General features: G+C 34.4%; 1 protein-coding gene across 3 annotated transcripts in view; it reads right to left on the bottom strand.

Moving 5' to 3' along the window:
• UACA (uveal autoantigen with coiled-coil domains and ankyrin repeats) overlaps positions 1–14443 on the bottom strand; it is a 113981-nt gene that overhangs the window by 36352 nt on the left and 63186 nt on the right. For all 3 annotated transcript variants that reach the window (XM_043985434.1, XM_043985433.1, XM_043985435.1), the window contains exons 6-13: positions 11793–11863; positions 11474–11580; positions 10177–10358; positions 9117–9154; positions 7875–7964; positions 4778–4885; positions 1625–1657; positions 385–483 (exon numbers count right to left, since the gene is read on the bottom strand). In XM_043985434.1, the coding sequence (XP_043841369.1) occupies positions 385–483; positions 1625–1657; positions 4778–4885; positions 7875–7964; positions 9117–9154; positions 10177–10358; positions 11474–11580; positions 11793–11863 (728 nt within the window). The remainder of the gene's footprint in view (positions 1–384; positions 484–1624; positions 1658–4777; positions 4886–7874; positions 7965–9116; positions 9155–10176; positions 10359–11473; positions 11581–11792; positions 11864–14443) is intronic.

Consider the following 14443-nt stretch of genomic DNA (forward strand, 5'->3'; position numbering starts at 1 on the left):
TTTTTCCAGTAACAGTTATGGATATATCCTAAGTCACATTTTCTCCTATATCCCAGTGACTAATGGTATCTATCTGAAACACAGCCACTTGGAACAGGTCTATAGTTATGGAATAGAAAAAAGCTAACTAGTTCAATGGTAGGTCAAGTCTGACCATGGTACTCCAAATGAAATAATAAACTTATAAAAACATACAATCCTTGAGATCTTGCTATTTGTAGGAACAAGTCATTTTATGTGAATATACACATAGGGATATCTAACCCGTAGAAAAACAAAAACAACAACAATATACAGGGTTGTGTTTTTTTAAAATAATAAAGTTTAAAAGTAATTAAATTTGTCCCTTAAAGTTAAATTGAATCCATGATTCAACAACATTACCTCATAATATTTAAATCTATTTTTCAGAGCTTCAATGGTCCTTATGCTTTCTTCATGCTGTTTTTCCTTGGCTGTCAAAAGGGATCTCAATTTTTCTTTCTGAAATGGAAAAAAAAAACAAAAAACAAAAACACTAAACTAAAAACCAAGAAGTCCCTATACTGATGAAACTATAGGTCAGACTGACACTGCCTCCCTACCTCATAACCTATCCAAGTCCTCAGAAAATGGAAAATTTCATGATATTGTGAACACAATGTTTACCACTGCAACATTTGCTGAAACATTTCAATATTTGTTGAAAGATTAAAAAGAAATGAAAGAATTTTAGCATTAAAAGGGACTATTATGAATAATATAGACCAGCCAACTCACACTCTAGTCTTCTCTAGTTACTTGACAACCACCTTTCCACCCAGAAAAAATATCTATGCCTGCAATCCTGCTCTCCTGCTGATGGCAACTCCCCAAGCATGAGCTATCATTTCACAAGGGGCCCTAGCTATATTCACTTCACTTCTCACTCTCTGGACTTTTCTTATCTCCTCACCAGCTGCCTTATTTCCTTACTTTCCTCACTTTCCAGATTCCCATTTATGTGTTTTCTTTCCCCTTAGAATGGAAGCACCTTGACAGTAGGGATGGTCTTGTTTGTTTATATTTATATTCCCACTTTAACAAAACACCCAGTATATAGTAAGTACTTAGTTGTGTGTGTGTGTGTGTGTGTGTGTGTGTGTGTTTCCCCAACCCTATCTGTCTTATCTCTCTGTCTCTGAATTTTACAGGTGGAAGAACAATTTAGTTTAACTTCTAACCCCCCTCCCCCCCAAACCTTCCAGCTACTTAGCCGGATTTCATCATCTCTAGAAATTCACCAGTCTCTAAGATAAAACCAATTGTGAAACATACCTCCCCTCAGATAATTTCACATCCTGGCTGCAGGACTTTATCATGCTCAAGCTGGAAGCCTCACACCCCATCCCACCCCCACCTCTAGCACCACCCCCATTAGACTATGAACTCTTTGAGGGCAAGTACTGTCTAATACTTTTCTTACTCAGGCACTTAACACAAGGCCTGAAACATAGGCATTCAATAAATGTTAACTGACTGATAACTAGGACTAGAATCCAAGTTTCTTGATTCACAATCTAGTTCTTTTTCTACTCTAATAGTGTTATGTAGAATTTTTACACAGACATCTTTTCATCCAAAAAGCATTTTTTTTTCCTCCTACCTCATTTTCAAGGTCATCAGCAACCATTACTTCCTGGGGGGGAAAAAAGAAAATGACTCATAGTTTTAAAAATAGATGAATTTTGCATCCATTAAAAAGAAAAATAATTTTTAAAAAACTATCATCAATGACAGGGACAAGAAGGTAAAATAAGAATGAGAATATATTAAAATTATGGCAATAAATTTCTGATCCCATATGGGCTTATGAGCTATTTTAATATAGTCATCTTGCTGGTGTAGTAGAAAGAAAAGACTAGCTTCAAAGCTAGGGTGACCTTGGGTTCAAGTACTGCCTCTGACACATACTGGCTGAGCAGCATTGGGGAAGTCACAACTCCTCAGTGTTCCTGGCTGTATTCTCCAAGACCAGGTGGGAGAGAAGATGCTATCCTGGACTGGTAGAGGGAGCTGTTCTTATTGAGAAGTTAGCTCCCTGTATCAATGAAATCACAAGTCTAGTCTCTATCCCCCTCCTGCTTTCACCCAAGTTCAGTTTCACAATTATTTCTGACTCCTCTACTTCTTCCATATAGAATCAAGTATCAAGTTCCATCAATCCTTTACATTCCTCCCAACCAATTCTTCCTTTCTATTTCTACTGCCACTTTCATTTAGGCCCTTATCACACACTTACCACCTGTATGACTTTTGGTGATGCACTAAACTCTCTGGCTTGAGTTTCCTGACCTGTAAAATACAGGGTTGGCATATATGGACTCTGGAATACATGTCCATTCAAGTTCTCAATTTTTTAAATTAAATTTTCTTTTCTTTTTCTTTCTTTTTGTGGGGCTATAGGGGTTGAGTGAATTGCCCAGGGTCACACAGCTAGTAAGTGTCAAGTGTCTGAGGCCAGATTTGAATTCAGTTACTCCTGAATCCAGGGCTGGTGCTTTATCCACTGTGCCACCTAGCTGCCCCTAATTTTATTTTCAAACAAAGATCAGCTTTCCAAGTAGGTGGTGTAGAGGATAGAGTGCTGGGCCTGTAGTCAGCAAGACCTCAGTTCAAATCTAGCCTCAGATACTTACTAAGTGACCGTGGGTAAGCCACTTAACTTCTGTTTTCCTCAATTCTAAAATTAGGATATATCATCACCTATCTCAAAGGATTGTTGTGATAATCGAATTAGATATTTATAAAGTGCTTAGCACATTGCCTGGTACATAGTACATAGCACACAGTACATAGTATGCTGTCTATTATAATGATGAAGATCATTCTTTCTCTTCCACTTCCCTCCCTCTCTCGCCTTGAGAAAGCAAAAAAAGCAAAACTCCTATTACAAGCACATATGATCAAGGAAAACAACATTGACCATGTCTTTTAAAAAAATGTCTCAATCCTTAATCTGTGCTCTGAGTCCAGCTGTCCAACTCCCTCCCTGGCCTCCCTTACCAGAAGCTGCATCAATTGCCCCTAAGGCCTGGTGCTTTTGTGCCTGGACATTGCGTTGGACTGTGTTCCACTCTCATTCCAGTGCAATAGACCTTTCCTCCTGACCTTCTACATTGTCAAGTAAAGCGTATGAGTTTTTGAGAATATAGTTCTGGTGACTGTACAGTTTGAAATACTGTTTTTATCAAGTTTTATATAAGTACACAATTTTGTTTTATTCTCCCTTATACTATCTGAATACAGTAGATGATTAATAAGTCCTTAGTAAAATTGTTAGGTCCTCAAAGGCAGGGAACATACCTTAGATTCCTTGTTCGTCTTACAGAATGTAATGAATTATACACAGTGGGTAGCCAAGTAAACTAAAGCAACTCCATTTTGTCTATAGTTCTATCTTGTTCTGATCCTGTTTTCATTATAGCCCTTGCTCCCTTTTTTTTGACCATTCCTTACAACTGAAACAGCAAGGACAGTCCTTATCTATTAGGGAGAGGGTTACAAGAGATAACTAACCTAAAGAACCTTTCCTGTTACTAGCCCCTGCAAAAGACCCTATCCAATCAAAGGACAGATATTATATTCCCTAATCCTACCATGTAAGCTCCCAGCAACAAGCCCTCTCCAATCCAGAGGTATCCTACACCAAACACACATCTTGCCTAAATTGAAATCCATACAAGCCATGTCTTTTTGGTCTTCAGGGAATCTCTCCTTCACCCTCATGTGGGCAAGGCTCCCTTGCAAGTGAACTTGATAAATTCTCAATGGTTCCTAAATTTCTAATTTGGGATTTGGTTCTGGTTCTGATTAGTTTCAGCATCAACAATTTCATCCAAAATTTATGAAGTGAAAATGCTGAAATTTCTTTTTTTTTAAATTTTCTTTTCACAAGTAAAAGAAAATGTTCCAAGTAAATAGAACTTGTTTGAATATTAACTGCTACATTTCTACATAATTTCCAAATAAAACTGCAAAGATATCAAGTCTCTACAAACTATATTTTAGGTGATGTAATCATTTCTATCACACCCACTAACTGTGGATGTACCCCACGACTTAGTTTTATACTCCCTTTTCTTTCCTTTCTATATTCTCCACTTGGTGATCTTATCAATTCCCAAGCCTTAATTATCATCATTATAAAAATGCACAGATATTTAAAACCAATCTCTTCAGATTATCCTCACTAACTATATAGTGGACATTTCCAGGAGAATCTCTGGTAAGCATCTCAAAATCAACATATCCAAAATACAATTCATAATCCACCCCTTTCTGTCCCATCTCCCCTCTTCCAAATTTCCCTCTTACTATCAAAGGCACTACAAACCTTCCAGTCAACCAGATTAAAAAAATCTATCATCATCTCTGACTCCCATTCTCAATCTAGACACGTTCAATCAAAGCTTCTTCCTACCTCTGCTACTGTACAAATTTTACTCATACTTCAAGGATATCTCAAGTCTTACCTTTTCCCTTAAGCTTTCCTAATCATATAAGTCTACATTAAGCTCTCCTTTCTCTAATTTTCCTATAGCACTTATATAGCATATGCCACTTTGTACTATAATTTATGTTTCTGCAAATATGTCTTGGTTCCTCAACTAAACTGTGAGCTCCATAAGGGTAGAGAGGCCATAAAGCTAGCACAATGCCTTGAACAAACTAGAGAGTGCCTCATAAATACTTCTTAATGATGAAAATTACTTGGAGTCATTTTTTTAAGTAAAAGTGTATTATACAAAGACTATACCTCATTTAGCTGTAGTTGCAATCCATTGACTTTATCTAATAAGATTCTTTGTTCTTGTTGAATATTTCTCAACTTTTCTTTCAATTCTTCATTTTCAGCCTCTAGATCCTTAAAAACACATTGAGCAATAATGAGGACAACAGGTAAATGAGCAATTTAAAAAGAAAATTTCTTGTTAACAGAACCAGAAATGCATTTTCTCAGTCTCTTAAGTCACATATAAAATAACCATTGAAATGTCAAACAAGTCAAAAAACTAACTTTTAAGAAAATAAATATAAGTAATAGTAATAACTAACACTGACCTAAGAGTTTAAAGTTTACAAAAAACTTTACAGTTCTCAAACTATGCATTTTGGCAAATTCACTGGGGCACAATGGGTTATTTTCAATTTTCAAAGGAAACACAATGATAAACACCTGTTGGTCCCTGAGCATATTACTACTATTTCAACATTAGAACAGTCTACATTTCTTCTTTCAATTATGCTTTATTTGAAATATGCTTTTGTTCATTTATACTTTTTAGCTATGCCAATTCCTTCTCTAGCTTTCTTATTTGTAAAATATTATCTTTGCAAAGTTGGGTTTTTGTCAGTTGCTATGACAAAGAGCAAGTACTATGCAAAAATCAAGGTTAAAAAAAAAAAAAGAAATGAGGGTATCAGTGTCCAATCCGATTCCAAGGTCTGAAAGGTTCTGCAGTATCTAACAGGCACACACATCTCATTATTAAATAACTGTGGTTAAAAATGAAATAAAAATATTATTTTTTCTTTTGCTCTAGGTATTATTTTTTCAATTAGCTATTAAGTAGCATGGGCATATTTATTCAGTGTCTGGACCTAAGTGCTTAATAAATTGGACTACTAGATATTTCTTTTGGACATGGTGCACCATGAAAAAATTACTCACACATACTAATGCACTCTGAACTGAGAAAGTTTGGGAACTTCTGCACTGTCTCATTTGAACTTCACAACCACCTTGTAAGGCAGGATATTAAAGTTATTATTATCCCCATTTTAGAAATGAGAAAAATGAGGCCCAACGATAAATTAAACAGTGTGCCAGTGGTCACACAGCAAATGTTGAAGACAAGATTTTAAAGCCCAGGTCTTTCTGACTCTAATGTTAATAATACTCTACCCACTCTCCCACACTGCCATTGTAACATAATAACAACAATAAATACCAGTACTTAAAAGTCAGCACATGAAGGACATTGTTCCTAACAAAAGCAAGGTAAACAAAGTCTATTAACCAAATGAGTCAGAACTATTTTTAGTTTTAAGTATCTAATATCTGTAATGAGATCATCCTTAATAATATTTTACTGCTTATCAACGTCATCTGATGAAAATGAACTATTTTTAAAAGTATTTATTACGACATTTATAGTTTTCTCAAGGACAATAACAGGAAATGCACAAGAATGTGAAAACCAAAATAAAGTTGTGCTCTTGTTTTATTAGATAAAAGCAGCTATAAAACCCCCTACTGGTATTTACATATAAATTACTTTTTCATGTGTTTCAGAATCACTGTTTCTGTTCCAACAACAGTTTTTTTAAATAAATATTTCTATTTTTTCCCTCAACATACCCAGAAGTTAGAAGATATCACTATTCTGAGTAAGCTTTAACAAGGCAAACCAAAACAAATCAAATTCAATCAAGAAAGTAGATAGTTATTATGCTGGGATTCTTTTTTTTCTAGCTAATATCTTGACCTGTGTTTATGTCTTGCCTCTGACACAGACTGGATATTTGGCCCTAGGCAAGTGATATAACTTCTCTGTGCCCCACACAACTCTCAAAGACTACCTTACAGAAAAAATATCCATCAGAACTAATATACCTGGAACACTGATGCATTGTTGGTGGAGCTGTGAACTGATCCAACCATTCTGGAGAGCAATTTGGAATTATGCCCAAAGGGCGATAAAGCTGTGCATACCCTTTGACCCAGCAATACCACTTTTAGGTCTTTTTCCCAAAGAAATCATGGAAGGGGGAAAGGGACCCACATGTACAGAAATATTTATAGCTGCTCTTTACGTGGTAGCAAGGAATTGGAAGTTGAGGGGGTGCCCATCCATTGGGGAATGGCTGGACAAGTTGTGGTATATAAATACAATGGAATACTATTGTGCTGTAAGAAATGATGAGCAGGAGGAGTTCAGAGAAACCTGGAGGGTCTTACGTGAGCTGATGATGAGTGAGATGAGCAGAACCAGAAGAACATTGTCCACAGTATCATCAACATTGAGTGTTGACCTACTATGATGGACTATATTCTTCTCACCAATGCAATGGTACAGAAGAGTTCCAGGGAACTCATGATAGAAGAGGATCTCCAAATCCAAGAAAAAAAAAAAGAACTGTGGAGTATAGATGCTGATTGAACCATACTATTTCTTTTGTTTTGGGTGCTGTTGTTTTTTTTTTTCTTGAGGTTTTGCATCACTGCTCTGATTTTTTCTCTTGTAATAGGATTAATGCAGAAATAGGATTAATGTTATTATGTGTATATGTATGTGTGTGTGTGTGTGTGTATATATATATATATATATATGTATATGTATATGTATATAGATATATAGATATATAGATATAACCTATATCAGATTACCTGCTGCCTAGGGGAAGGGGGAGGGAGGGGGGGGGGGGAGAAAAACCTGAAATTGTAAAGCTTGTATAAACAAAAGTTGAGAACTATCTTTACATGTAACAGAAAAAATAAAATACCTTATATGTAAAAAAAATAAAAACTAATATACCAATGTGTATGCATATACATATATACATATTCACACAAACTTATTTATAAATGTGTATGTGTTTTGACTATGCCTGTGATTTCATGGAGATAAAAAGCTTCTAGGGAAAAACTTATTGTGCTTCCAAATACTATGTAAACTAAATGGTGTCAACTAAGAAATGTAAGGATAATTCATTTTTCTTTTAAAGGAGAATCAATCACTAATAAAGAATCCACAATAACAGAAACAAACCTATTCAAACACTTTTGCTTTTACTGTTCAAAGAAAGAAACATACCATTTCTTTGAGTGTGCCCATTTCCTGGAGTATTACCTGAAAATTCTTCTGCTCCCTCTGATACGATTTTATATTCACTTCATCTTGCATATGTAACAGGTTTCGCTTCGGTGGAACGTAAGATACCTAAGTTATTACAATGTTAAAATGTAACAAGGTCAAGTTATGAATAAATAAAAAGCCTTTAAAACGTCTCTTCTGAAGAAAACTTTAAACATAGCATATTTTGCTTTATGATCTAGATTAAGCTTTACTCTATATTACACAAGGTGGCAGTATTTCTATCTGTATAAAACCAAAAAAGTCCATCTCACTCTGAAAATGGAATTCTTTCAAATAATTGTTGTTTAAATAATTTTAATCTATTATTTGAAAGCTTCAAAATACTAAATAACATCAGCAAAAACCATTTTAAAACACATAAACCTATCAAATTCAAATCAATAGAATAATTGTTTTACCAAATATATTAAAAGAAATGATCACCTAACTCCAAAATTAAAAAGCATCAAAAAATATGTTCAAGTGTAACAGTACACATTCTGATTCCAATTATTACCTGTCACAAAACAAAGCAGAGTGACATTTGAGGATCATAATACAAAAAAAAGAGCCAAATACATACTGATTTTTCTCTTTGTATTGCTATCACTCAGCATATTGTAGTCATTTAATAAATGCTTGTTGAATGAAAGACAGTAAAGAATACATTTCTCTGATTGGGAGAAACAAAACTTGTAAGCTTTCCTTCATTCTTAACTTGTGCGTGTGCGCACACATACACACACACACACACACATTAACTGAATGGGATATGAGACTTCACATCAAATGGATGGGATAAGGCATCAGCAAAATTCATCTCAAAAATGACTGATTATAACCTAAACATGATTCACAAATGTGTCTGGGGAGAAATTACTGCAGATTCTAAATTTTATGAGCAAGTCAGCAATCTAAATCTAACATATAACTAAATATAGAGGAGGCTATGTTCCTATAACATTGGGAATACAATAAATAATATAAGATAAGCAAGTAATAATTGGTATAGAATACTGAAAAAAAAATAGATTAAGAATCTCTTGATGTTCAGCCAGAAATGACTAGGAAAAAATCATTGAGCCTGAAAATCCTCCATAAAGTCATGACAAAAACCATAGCTTATTTAGATTTTTTTAAAGATATCCAATTTATGCCAATTTGGTAGCGTATTTCTTTTCAATCTAGTAACTCATGGGTAGTTTTTCTTCAATAAATTTTGGAATGAGGACTCACCTGCTGGAGAGAAAGTCCTTTCTTTGAAGGTTCTCTCCCTGAAGGAGAAAAAAAGAAGAAATTAAAACAATAAATTGTTAGTTTCGATACACATTTTTCATAAAATTACAGAATTCTAGAGTTGTAAGAGACTTTAGAAAGCATCTGGTCTAGTCTCCTCTTATAAACCAGGGTTAACAGATAAAGTGACTTCACCTGTGTCATAAATTTTAAGGGCAGGGGGGAACTCCAACATATATCTCTATAATGTTTTTCCCTGCCCCACACTGCCTTCTTTACCTTTATTTTTATTTGTTTTCCAATCTAAGTTGATTCAATATAATTTTAATTTCACTCAAAAGAAAAGTTCAAGAACTTTTAACATATACCTACCTAACAAGACAAAACCATTTCCCTACAAATAATACTATTATGACTTTACTTGATACTCATTCTTCAGGTTTCTAAATTACCTCTCAATGGATTAGAGTTGCCACAATAATCCAGGGCTCTGCTATGGCACAACTGAAAGTAAATTCTACTTCAAGGGATCTAAAATAACTAAGTAAAAATATATGATTATATTCTATGTCTATATAAAATATAATATATAAGGAGATCGATTTTTAAAAGATTTACTAATTAGAAGAAACTTTTTCAGTGAAGAAAGTTTTATATTCTCACCAAAGTTCAAATACTAAAATTTCAACATGTGCTGTTTTGCTTATTTTTTTACCTGGGCTTTGCCTAAATTAAGATAACATACCCTAATGAATCATTCGCCCTAGACATCTCCTTGCCAGCCTTGCTGCTACAGCATGCATATCACAACACTCCCCACCCCAATACTTCAAGAATAGAAATCAAACCAATATTACCATTGATTCTAGAAAGGGCATGTCGATCAACCCTCCTTATGTCTCCTATGGTAGACACTATCTTGTTTATGCCTCTCTATTCTCAAAACTTAGCATAACACTTGGCACGTGGTAAGCATTTAATAAATGCTTTTTACTCATTCATTCATTCATCAATCAATCCATTCATTTATTCATTCACAGTTAAGGAAATTTCTGAGTACCTTTATTTGTATTTTCAACTGCAGTCTTCATTAAGGTTAGAATGTCCAGATTATCACCAATTCTTGCATAGTAAGCACTATCATGACCAAGGGTATCCAGCAAGCTGACATCCGCACCATTTGTAATTAAAACTTCCACAGCGTCCTTACATCCATACTCACAACCTAACATAAGTGCAGTCCTAGAACAAGACAACCACAGTAATGAATAATTATAAGGAAACATTTGACAGAATTCAAGAAAACTGTGGACTGCAACCCCCCTATGACTCATTGGATAAATCCTAAAGAGAAATAATACAAGGGTTAAATGATTTGTCTAGTCATACAACTAAGTGTCAAAGATGGAATTTTAATTTAGGTCTTGCTGACTCCATAGAATACACACCAACATTGTTGCAAATAAATTAGGAAATTTGGGTATTGTTTTGATGATAGTTGACGTTTGTTGGGGGGTTAGGCAATTGGGGTTAAGTGACTTGCCCAGGGTCACACAGCTAATAAGTGTTTAAGTGTCTGAGGCCCGATTTGAACTTAGGTCCTCCTGAATCTAGGGTTGGTGCTCTATCCATTGTGCCACCTAGCCGCCCCTGATAGTTGACTTTTATTTCAGGAGGCTTAATAAACTGAGATATCATAAAAATCATCATTTCTTTCTCCTCTTTCTTTTCCTCTTTTATCTCACTCAAGGACTGATATAATTGAAATAGAATTCATTTATATTTTAATTAATTCTCATATTTAAATCACACTATTTATGTATTTAAATTCCACTATTTTATGACAAATCAGAAAATTATGTCAGGTATCAGAAAGTCGAATTATAAATTCAACCAACATACCCCAAATCTGTTATTTTTAAGTATCTTAAGTAAACTAACAATTGAATTTGCTGAATGTGAGCTTTGAGTATCTTTTTTTGGCTAATGAATAAATCTCTGGTTTATCTTATGCATCTTACCTAGCCTATTATTTTTTATGAAATTGTTTAAAAGGGTTTAAAATTGTCGATTTAAGATGGCCTGAGTTATGAATAAATCTGCCATGAAAATATATTTACCCTCCCCCTAATAAGAAAGGGTGCTAATAAATTTTGACTAATTACTATTTGTTTTACAAAAGATTCTCCATAACAGTCAGGCCGTAATACAGTTAACTCCTGCTTTAATCAATTTATACAGAACTTTTCACGAATATACATCTATTGCATAAAATGAAGCAGACGTTGTCTTGTTTGCAGACCCACATAAATGTGAAAATAAATTTAAAAGAATTAGCCATCTAATTACTGACTTACCTGTTTTGTTTGTCTCTGGCATTAACATCAGCACCTCTATCAATCAGAAGTTGGCATATTGCTGGTCTACACATCTGAGTGGCCAGTATCAATGGTGTCCGCCCATCCTAAACAGTAAGAAGACGACAAACTCAAAGTCAAACAAGCATTTATTAAGCACCTACCATTCACCAGTCACTGTGCTAAGTGCTGGGGATACACAGAAAGGCCAAGAATGGTGCCTTCCCTCAAGGAGCTCACAATGGAATCAAGTGGGAAAGAGAGAAAAGTGGTATTACCTGCATTAGTTGAATTGGGGAATGAATGTAAGTTAACTTACCACATCTTTGGCATTAACTAAGGCTCCATGGTCACAAAGTAGCTGTATGCTAGAAGTACAATCTGCCATAGCTGCAGAGAAAACATATGGTGATGAGGCACTGAAAGTTCTCTTATCAACATAAAGCAGGAACTGTTTCTACCTTTTAAAAAACATCACAACTTCTAATACATTGGCCTCAAAATACAATCACATTTCTATTTTAAGAACTGTTCAACTAGATCATTTAAAAAGATATCATATTAATTCACTTCACCTAAAGAAATTATTTTTCTCTAATACAAGAAAATTTCCTTAGCTGTGAACAGAATGTGCTACAATGCACAGAAAAGCACAGATAACTAAGATCATATTTAAATTTGCTACTTATTCTCCACTTTTGCACATGGTAATTAACTGGCCTACATCTCCACATCGCCTCAACTTAAAAAAAAGTCAGATATATTTCACAAGGTCGTCTTAAATGTAATTCATCTATCTACTGATTTTTTTCCAATGTTAGCACTAGGGTCAGATACTCTAGTCTTTACTAAAAGCTTTTTAAAAAACAAATTGAGCAGGGCAGCTAAGTTGTGCAGTGGATAGAGCACCGGCCCTAGAGTCAGGAATACCTGAGTTCAAATCTGGCCTCAGACACTTAACACTTACTAGCTGTGTCCCTGGGCAAATCACTTAACCCCAATTGCCTCACAAAAAACAAAACAAAACAAAACAGGCTGCTTTTAACATCTAAGAGGAAAAAATAAATAAAATAAATTTGTGAATCAGAAATTTATAATCCTATGAAAAAAATGAATTTGTTTTTTGTTGCTTTTATAATAATAATAAGTATTTTTATTTAAAGTTTTGAGTTCCAAATTCTATCCCACCTTCCCTCCCTTAGGCGGTAAAAAATCAAATGTAGGTTATACATATGTGTACAATTATGTAAAACATGACCATATTAGTAATTTTGTATAAGAAAACTTGAATAAAAGAAAAAATAAAAGTGAAAAATAGCATGCTTCAGTCTGGGTTCAATCAATATAAATTTTCTTTGGAGGTGGATAGTATGCTTCATCATTAGTTCTTTGGGATTGTTTTGGATCACTGTATTGCTGAAAATGGCTAAGTCATTCACAGTTCTTCATCAAACAATATTGTTAACAGTGTACAATGTTCTCCTGGTTCTGCTCACTTCACTATACATCAGTTCATATAAGTCTTTCCAGGCCTTTCTGAAATCATCCTGCTTGTCATTTCTCATAGCACAATAATATTCCATCACCATTATATACCACAGTTTATTTAGCCATTTCCCAATTGATGGGCATTCCTTTGATTTCTAATTCTTAGCCACCACAAAAAAGAACTGCTATAAATATTTTTGTACAAATAGGTCTTTTTCTCTTTTTGGGGATGCCTTTGGGATATAAACCTAGCAGTGGTATTGCTGGATCAAAGGGTATGCGCAATTTTGTAGTTCTCTGAGCATAATTCCAAATTGCTGCTCTCCAGAATGGCTGGATCTGTTCACAACTCCACCAACAGTGGATCAGCATTCCTGTTTTCCCACATCCCCTCCAACATCCAATATTTTTTGTTTCTGTTATATTTGCCATTCTGATAGGAGTAAGGTGGTACCTCAGAGTTGTTTTAATTTGCATTTCTCTGATCAACAGCGATTGAGAGCATTTTTTCATATGACTTTAATTGCATATAGCTTTGATTTCTTTATCTGAAAACTGCCTGTTCATATCCTTTGCCCATTTATCAATTGGGGAATGACTTGTATTTTTATAAAATTAACTCAGTTCTCTATATATTAGAGAAATGAGGCCTTTATCAGAGATACTTGTTTCAAAAATTCTTTCCCAGGTTTCTACTTCTCTTATAATCTTGTTTCCATTAGTAGTTTTGTTTGTATAAAAGCTTTTAAATTTGATATAATCAAAATTATCTATTTTACATTTTGTATTGCTATCTCTTCTTTGGTCCTAAATTCTTCCTGTGTCCATAAATTCCTGTGACAGATAAATGATTCCATACTTTCTTAATTTGCTTATGGTTTCACCCTTTATATGTAAATCATGTACCTATTTTGACCTTATTTTAGTATACAGTATAAGATGTTAGTCTATACCTAGTTTCTGCCACACTGCTTTCCAGTTTTCCCAGCAGTTTTTGTCAAATAATGAGTTTTTGTTCCAAAAGTTTGGGTTTATCATATACTATATTACTATAGTCATTTACTATTATGTAATTGCTACCTATTCTGTTCCCCACAAAAATGAATTTGTTAATTCTTCTGAGGTATTAAGATGAAAAGAGTATTGACTCAGCAGTGTCTATACTGTGAAATCAGTCATACTTTCATTTCTGAATGTCTTTTTTTTTTTTTTGGTGAGGCAATTGGGGTTAAGTGACTTGCCCAGGGTCACACAGCTAGTAAGTGTCAAGTGTCTGAGGCCAGATTTGAACTCAGGTACTCCTGAATCCAAGGCCGGTGCTTTGCCACTGCGCCATCTAGCTGCCCCATTTCTGAATGTCTTTTGATCAAAGCAAAACATTTTACTCAAAATATTTATTGCAAGCATAAACAAAACCTTAATTCCTAAAATTCTTAATTATAAAACCATCATCCTGTTTTTGTTATACATTTTGAAATATAA

This window comes from Dromiciops gliroides, chromosome 2, assembly GCF_019393635.1.
Source record: "Dromiciops gliroides isolate mDroGli1 chromosome 2, mDroGli1.pri, whole genome shotgun sequence".
Lineage (NCBI taxonomy): Eukaryota > Metazoa > Chordata > Mammalia > Microbiotheria > Microbiotheriidae > Dromiciops > Dromiciops gliroides.